The sequence below is a fragment of the Perca flavescens genome, chromosome 12, assembly GCF_004354835.1.
Source record: "Perca flavescens isolate YP-PL-M2 chromosome 12, PFLA_1.0, whole genome shotgun sequence".
Taxonomy (NCBI): domain Eukaryota; kingdom Metazoa; phylum Chordata; class Actinopteri; order Perciformes; family Percidae; genus Perca; species Perca flavescens.
Window position 1 is genome coordinate 12,589,011 of NC_041342.1, and position 9,009 is coordinate 12,598,019.

The 9,009-nt window shown below is 42.4% G+C and overlaps 1 protein-coding gene across 1 annotated transcript; it reads left to right on the forward strand.

Annotated features, from left to right (window-relative positions):
* Positions 1-500: 500 nt before the first annotated feature.
* On the forward strand, positions 501-8,784 carry LOC114564953 (ras-related protein Rab-11B). Its single transcript, XM_028592665.1, has 5 exons — positions 501-731; positions 3,005-3,200; positions 4,245-4,438; positions 5,711-5,791; positions 8,063-8,784. The coding sequence occupies exons 1-5, from the start codon at positions 692-694 to the stop codon at positions 8,206-8,208; spliced, it is 657 nt and encodes a 218-aa protein (XP_028448466.1). The 5' UTR covers positions 501-691; the 3' UTR covers positions 8,209-8,784.
* The last annotated feature ends 225 nt before the right edge of the window (positions 8,785-9,009 follow it).

Below are 9,009 nucleotides of genomic sequence, written 5' to 3' on the forward strand. Positions count from 1 at the left end.
AGTATTATAATATATTATAATATAAGATTATTTATTGATCCCGTTGGCAGGGTTTTTTCTACATAGAGGATTTTTTTTGGCACCCCCCAAAAAGTGGTTTAAACCAGCGCCAAAGGAAAATCACCAGCATCAAAATAACAAGAATTGAGAATAAAAAAAAATCCTCTATAAATGTTTTTAAATAGAAATACAATATAAAAAAGGAATAAGAGTATATAGGAATTATAGTGATATACACTATAAACACCTCCATATACAGACAGTTAAAATATATATATTGTGTGTGTGTATATATTTCTAGTTGGTGTTGGAGTAAGGCTTGGGAGTGCTGTGTGTATGTGTGAATGTATTTTGGGTTTTGGGTTATCCTTCTAACAAAATACTTCAAAATAAACGACTGCGTGTCTCCAGCTGGATGGTCACGGACCACGGTAGGCCTATCTGCTGGCATGCGAGTGAAGCGCGCCCCCCCCCGAGGAAGGCATGTGAAGCGCACGGACTCCTCCCCTCCCGCTGCAGAGTTGGGAGCTCTCTCTTTCTGCGGCCAGCTCGCCTTGACAGCCAACACTGGCGCAGAGTCTCAGCGCAAACCTTTACCATATTTTTTTTTTCTGGCATATAACGACAATTCATACGCACCCTTTTCACCCATCCTCTTCCGGAGACAAGCGTTGGAGCGGCCTCGTCTAGAATGGGGAACCGAGACGACGAATACGATTTCTTGTTCAAAGGTAAAATAAATAAATAAAAAGATGACTGCATTCCCCCTTTAGGCATACACCGACAGAGCTTTAGATATGCCTTTACTTCTCCTATTGTGTCATTTTTCGCAAAATATGCGCATCTAAGCAAACAGACTGTTTCTCTCTGAAACGGCCCGGATGATAATCGGTTGGTGTTATTACAACATAATGCTGTCATTGTAACATTACAGCGCCTGCAGCTATATTTATAGGTATGGGGATGCAACACCCTATCCGTGCTCAGCCTTTGTATTAAACTTTCATCAACTCGTATAGAGCAGGATTGGGCGTTTGAGTGAACACTTTCTTGCTTTATTGAATGACATTTGATGTTTGTTTTTGTTTATTTTTTATTTCGCCTTATGAGGTCGATAAAAGGCCTGTTATTAGCCTCTACCTCTCCTGATCAACAAGATCCATCATCCGGTGAGGAGTGTTACTCAGCCTGCGTGCTCTTATTGACCGAAAATGCTGCAACTCATAACTTTGTGTAAGCAGTGTGTCATGATGATTATCAATAGGCCTGATCAGTTGCGTCAGATCGAAGCGGTTCCAGACCCAGGTCCGTGTTTATAGGCTATAGATCCCAGATCGGATCCAGAATGACTTCCTTTGATCGTGATATCAGCTCCTGTGGCACATTAACATCCTGGGCCTGTGTAAGCCAAAGGGCCATTTAGATGTAACAAAGTATCCTCTGTGGGATGAATAGGGCATCTGCCGGAGGCTCTCTCTCTCTCTCTCTCTCTCTCTCTCTCTCTCTCTCTCTCTCTCTCTCTCTCTCTCTCTCTCCCTGTCTATCTCTCTGTTTCTGCCCGAGCCGTCGTCTGTGTACCCGGCCGAAACAGGAAGGGCAAGGCGGTCTGAAACTGTCGATTCAGGTTTTAATGAAGCCTGTTATCAGCTTCCTGCAGCCAGGAACCAGCGCGATGTCGACAGGGACAAAGTTCGGCTCTTATTTCCTTTTTGTCGAAGCTATGGGAGAGAGCAAACAAAAGGCTCCACCTCTGGATCACCGGCTCAGCCCTGGTCCATGCCTGATCAATCACTCTCCTCTGACAACACAAGGAAGGCCTGTTAATAATCAATCCATGCCGTCACTTTATGGATGCTCAACAGTAGGCCACAGGAGCTGGATCTCCACACGTCCTGACTTTCTGAAGCTTTCAATATGAAAGCCCCATATTTATACCCCCTCACAGTTTTGGTGTCACATTCCTTTAGTTTTTTTTCAGTAGATGGCTTATGAATCTCGGAGGTATCCCTACCTGCTCTCCGAAGAAGCGATATGAGACCAAACTCTAATTTTGATAGGTCAAGCTTATGGAGTATATATTAAAGATGCAGCATGAACAGCAAAACCCTAATTTATTCAGCACCTCTTTATGTAGTGGGTAATCCTTTTTAGGTGCACAATGCAAGGCTTACATTCTTGTTTTGGTTATTTGATGGCATGGATGAAATAACCGTGCATCTTCATAGTCTTGGGTGGTTGGCCTCTAAGGGACACATTCCTTTAGCTGCTCTGCCCTGTAGCTCTGCCTCTATGCCAGTGGTTAACTGTACGCTGACACCCAAAACAGGCTGTATAACAGTTCAGCTAAAATAATGGTTGTTTGTGGTTAATTAAATGATCAGACAAAACATAAGAGGAAGGATGAAGGTGTCAGTCATTACAGTTCGATACAGTATTACACAGCATAATACGCATGGCTTATCAAACAAATCGCCATTCATTTTGTCTGTTAAACAATGCTGTGCTGTAGCTGTTTTTTGTGTTGCTGCTGAGAAACTACTCGGAATGGATCAGGGGGAAAAACTCATTTATTTCATTCCAAAGACTGTAGTGAATTTAAAATGAAAAGGGCATATTCTCAAGCACTATTGGGTTGTAACACTAATGTTCTGTATTGACTCAAGTTTTGTAGGAATCTGTGTTTTTCATAAAAACACAAAATTCTGGGCCCTGTAGAAAGGCATTCTCTATGTGCCCCTCCCCACAACCACAGCTATTCATTCTAGTATCTTTTTGGGCCCTCCTCACATGAGGGCCCATTTCAAGCCCCGGTCTGACACCCCTGCCCATAAATCACACACGCACAAACACAAAGCCCCTGGGTTCTGTTGAAACCAGCATTTAGAGGCACTGTTTTATGCAATATCAACATTTCTTGGCTCTATTAATATATATAGGGCTTCTACCTCACCCATCACACATACAGTATCCTAACACACTTGTCTCATCCTCTTTCCCTCCCCAGTTGTGTTGATTGGGGACTCGGGCGTAGGGAAGAGCAACCTTCTCTCTCGCTTCACACGGAATGAGTTCAACCTAGAGAGTAAGAGCACCATCGGGGTGGAGTTCGCCACGCGCAGCATTCAGGTGGACGGCAAGACGATAAAGGCTCAGATCTGGGACACAGCAGGACAGGAGCGCTACAGAGCCATCACCTCGGCGTGAGTCCATGTCTGAGAGCTGCAGATAGTCCTGCCTCAGCGTGGGCAAATACTTTATCTTTCATACTAGATCCCCTAAAATGAGGCCCATTTTTGGATATGTTATACAACATTTAGTTAAAGAGGTAGATGGCACTTTTTAACAATGATGATAGCATGGGTACTGCTTAATTTTCTTGAGTTAGACACAGAACTCCAGGCAGCCCTCTCAATGCCCTCTATACATTAAGTGCATCTCTTAAACATGTTAAATGGCACAAAGTACATGATTTTTTTTAAAGAAATGTATCTACTGTTTTAACTAAAAGAACCATCTCCACTTTTGATGGGACACACATCGGAAAAGTTTCCTGTTACAAGTATCTGGGCATTTTGGTGGATGATAAGTCTTTCAAAACACATAAAACTGAACTTATAAAGAAATTGAAGCCAAAACTGGCATCCTTTTACATTTGTGGGAATAAATCTTGCCGCAGCAAAAGTTGTAGGAAACAGATTTTTCAGGCTACATTTCCAATCAGTTTTTAGATTACGAGGATATCATTTACATGCATAAATGCGGCTCCCTCTACATTGAAGCCATTTGATGCAGTTTATCACACTGCCCTTAGATCTGCTGAATAAATAAAGGTAATATAAATCAAGAGTATCAAAGAGCAAAGTTTCACTTTAACCGTAATATCTCACATAGAATTGAATTTAAGACCCATTTGAGACCCTTACATATAGTAGAATGCGAGTCCATTTCAAGTGAACATCCCATGACTGCTTTAAAAATATATATTAGCTGAATATCAACCTAGTTAACAACATGCTAAAATGAAATCCAACCATGGTTAGTAAAGTAGTCAGAATGCAGATTGTACTTACTACTGTATATTCTGGATTAGTCGGTGTCCAAGCAACAGAAAGATGTTTGTCATGAAAAACTAAAACTGAATGCCTAGAATGATTTTTAAGACTAAACCATGGACCTGCAGACGTTTCCGGCGGTCATCACCAGTGAAATGCGTGGTTACCGTGTTGTCCCTGGTCCTGTTCCAGATACTACAGGGGAGCGGTGGGGGCGCTCTTAGTGTATGACATCGCCAAACACCTGACCTACGAGAATGTGGAGCGCTGGCTGAAGGAGCTGAGAGACCACGCCGACAACAACATCGTCATCATGCTGGTTGGCAACAAGAGTGACCTGCGCCACCTCAGGGCCGTGCCGACCGATGAGGCCCGGGCATTCGCAGGTACTGGAACTTCCAAAAAGACACAGGAAAGGCTTAAATATTGGAGTGTGGAGAGGGATCTCTATAGAATGTCCTTTTATTTTTTTAAGTTGTAGACATTTTTTAAATTGTGGTTATAATTTTTAAAGATATTTGACATTCAATAGTGTTTTCCCTGGGCTTGTAGAAGACTTAAGGCCTTTTTACAGTTGCCTGTCCCTACCTGTCGCGCGACATCAATAAATGAATAAATAAATAACACAAAAAGCTTCAAGACAAAAGGCATCAGTTTAAATCCAGTGACAGACAAGACTACAGTTTCTCTCCGTTTGAACAAATCTCACTATGAAGTACAGTGGTGGTAAGTCATCTGCTGTCAGTCATTATGAGTTTTGTTTTGAAACAAAATTTTTGACCTGAGCCATGTCGGTTCTTAAAAAGCTTACTTTTCAGAATGAAACCGATCACTTTTAAACCACTTGCTGGAGAAGTCCACTGGGGACCGACTACAATCATTAGATCTGAGGAAAGTCATTTTGTTTAGTTAGTTCTGATGCTCACATTGATTTGACGTGAATTCAGCTTAGGTGGTGCCCAAAACGACTTGGGTGCTACACCTAAGCTTTAGGCCTCCTGCACACGGGCTGCGTGGCGTGTCCCTTTTTATTTTGGCTCCCATGTTCACAGGTTAGGGCTTGCACACTGCCTGCGTGACACGCACGCGCGGCGAAAAAGCGTGCATGCTAGGAATAGGACCGGCTCCAATTTTATTTTCCACGCGACACACAAGCGTGTTGGAAGCGTTTCCAGGCAAAATAGAATAGGAAAAGATGTTTATATGTCATTTTGACACAAATACATTTAATAAATGGCCTTTTGATGTTTGAAAGTTCCTAGGTTTTGACAGGAATGCAGATATAAATGTTATTTAAAAAAAAAAAAAATTAGTGATTTTCAAATATTGCACCTGTCAATACAGAACCAAATATTCTGTAGCCTATTTTGTCGTCAATACTGCCGACGTTGTCTTTGCCGTAATCAAATAAGTATATATTTATGTTAAACATGAAGTATACTACTGCTTGAGTGCAGTACATTTCCAATCAATGTGAAGCATACATGTCTACAGACAAGGCTAGCAGCAGCAGTGCCGCGTCAGACGCGTTTCTGGTGGCAACTTTGTTTGAAGGTGGCAAGAACAGAATATGTGTATGAAACGTCACAATCCTTGGTTCTCCTCTTACAAATTCTGATTCTGCTGCTTCTGCCGCTGTTTTCTTTCTCCCCCCTCAGAGAAGAACAATCTGTCCTTCATAGAAACGTCAGCCTTGGACTCAACAAACGTTGAAGAAGCCTTCAAGAATATCCTTACAGGTATGTTTGTGAACAGAGGTGGGAGGTCAGAGCTACGCTTGAATGATAAGAAATGAAAGTTGCTCTTAAAAGGTCAACTTAACTTCTCATACGCCAATCATTCCCAAACCTTGTTCTGATAACACACCGGCACTGTGTAGCTTAATATTGTACCTCACAAGCTTTAAGACACGTGTTCAGGCACTGGGGTAAGACACACCCAGTAAGAGCATGCACGCCCCATGTAGGCTGAGTCCTCTGCAGCGGCCCGGGTTCGAGTCCAACCTGCGGCCCTTTGCTGCGTGTCATCCCCCATCTCTCTCCCACCTTTCCTGTCTATCCACTGTCACTTTCAAATAAAAGGAAAAGCCCCCAAAAATAATCTTAATAAAAAATAATTACCTGCTGAGAGAAATGATTTGCAACTGCAAAAAAGATTCTAGTAACTCAAGTCTTGACCTTAACTTTTTACCTTTTCTCGTATCATTGTCAGCAGTGGTGGAATGTAACTAAAAACATTTACTCAAGTACTGTACTTAAGTACAGATTTGAGGTACTTGTACTTTACTTGAGTCTTTTATTTTCTTGCCACTTTCTGCTTCTACTCCACTAGAAATATTGTACTTTTTACTCCACTACATAATTCGGAATGCTTTAGTTAGTAGTTACTTTACAAATTAAGATTTTTGCACACAAAACACATGTAGTTTATAAAATAGGATGTTTTATTATAAATTAAACCACCCAACAGTGTACAGGCCTACAAGTCCAGCTGAAATTATTGAAAAAATTTAAACCATTAAAGGAACACGCCGACTTATTGGGAATTTAGCTTATTCACTGTAACTCCCAGAGTTAGACAAGTCCATACATACCCTTCTCATCTCCGTGCGTGCTGTAAGGCTGTCTGGCGGCTCCAGCGGCATCAGGCCAGCACACAACATGCAGGTGAATGGTTCCAGCAATCCTACTGCTCCGAATAAGGGACAAAATAATGCCAACATGTTCCTATTTACATGAGTCACAGCGTGTACAAAAAACAACGTAACATGAGACACAGCCATCTTCTAACCGTAAACAAACTGGGAACTATATTCTCGGAAGAATATAGTACTTGGGCGGAGCGATATGCTTGCAGCAAGCCTGTCTGAGAATATAGTTCCCAGTTTGTTTACTGTTAGAAGATGACTGTCTCATGTTACGTTGTTTTTTGTAAACGCTGTGACTATACAAATCACAACATGTAAATAGGAACATGTTGGCGTAATTTTGTCACTTTTGTCACAATTTGGAGCAGTAGGCTAGTTGGAACCAGTTACCTGCAGGATCTGTGCTGGGCTAAGCTAATGCTGGAGCCGTCAGACAGCGTTACAGCACGCACGGAGATGAGAAGGGTATGTATCGACTTGTCTTACTCTGGGGGTTTCGGGGAATAAGCAAATTCCCAATAAGACTTACTGGGACTTTGTCTTATTCCCCGTATCCCCCAGAGTTGGATAAGTCCATACATACCCTTCTCATCTCTGCGTGTCGTAACTCTGTCTGACGCACCCAACGCTAGCCTAGCTTAGCACAGATCATGGAGGTAACCGGCTCCAACTAGCCTACTGCTCCCAATAAGTGTCAAAATAAGGTCAACATGTTCCTATTTACATGTTGTGATTTGTATAGTCACAGCGTGTACAAATAACAAGGTCACATGACACAGCCATCTTCTAACCGTATACATACTGGGAACTATATCTCAGAAGGCGAAGCACTGCTACTTCTGGGCGGAGTGATTATGACTCCAACTCTGAGCGAACTCCAGGTGAACTCTCTGCTCCTCACCACGGTGCTTCTCAGGTGCTGTGAGCAAATCACTCCGCCCAAGTAGCAGAAGTAGCAGTGCTTTGCCTTCTGAGAATATAGTTCCCAGTATGTATACGGTTAGAAGATGGCTGTGTCTCATGTTATTTGTACACACGACATGTAAATATGATCATGTTGGTGTTATTTTGTCACCTATTGGGAGCAGTAGGCTAGTTGGAGCCGGTTACCTCCGGGATCTAGGCTAAGCGAGGCTAGGGGTGGTTGCGTCAGACAATTACGACAAAGGTCCTGCATATCAATGCAGGACCTTTACTTGTAAGAGTGCAGAGTATTTACAGTGTGGTATTAGTACTTTTAGTTTAGCAAAGGATCTGAATACTTCTTCCACCAGTGATTGTCAGTGTGCACCCAAAACAACAAAAGAAATTTAGGATGAAAATGGATGATCTGGTTTCTATTCCATCTTTTAAAAAAAAACAGAAATCTACCGCATCGTCTCGCAGAAACAGATTGCTGAGCGGTCCGCCCATGACGAGTCCCCGGGAAACAATGTGGTGGACATCAGCGTGCCACCCACCACGGACGGCCAGAGGGGGAGCAAACTCCAGTGCTGTCAGAACCTGTAACCCGTGGCAAGCGTCCCTCCTCACCTGGGTCGATTATTCATTGGAATCCACAGTGTTGGCATGTTTCCATCCGCCTGGGGTGCAATATTGTCTGAATCTGCACTTTTTTTTAGATCAGTGGAGTCAGTTCCGTTATGCCACAAACGATCAATTCCAGAAAGAAGTGTTTTGACTTGATTTCAAATGGTAATCTGACCCAGGTACAATCTGCTACATCCCAGTGCAAAAACAGGACTGACGGTACTGCGTACAGTATGTAGCTGCCACAGTTACCCATGATAGCGTAGCAGAATAGCTTTGCCTGAGACCTTGTAAGCCTAGACGTCTCCCTGGTAGACGGGTCGTGCTGCGTGTTGGAGGCCTGGGTTTGAATCCTTCCTGTTTCAGTCGTACCAGCAGTCCTGTTTTTGGGCTTTCCTCCTCCTCGTTCAGTCATCATCTCAAAAGTGGTTATGACGCTGCTGATGCTTATTTCATTTTGTGTAAAATATATTCTTTTTGTTTTGTTTTGATTTTGATAGCTTGTCTGCTCACATACATTATATTAATGCCATGAAATTAAATTTTACAATATTATTACTGTTGTGTGCTCTTTCTCTCTCTCTCTCTCTCGTTTTAACAAAACATACTGTACACAAAATGACATACTGTTCCTGGAAAGTGACCCTGGACCACTTAGTAACGCCAACTGGTATCTTTCTTTATATTAGGTTGATGCATCAATGCATAAGCAGCATTTTACTCTTGTTTCAGGTCATGGTGGAGCTAGTTTTATCTACTTTATACACAGATCATTTTATC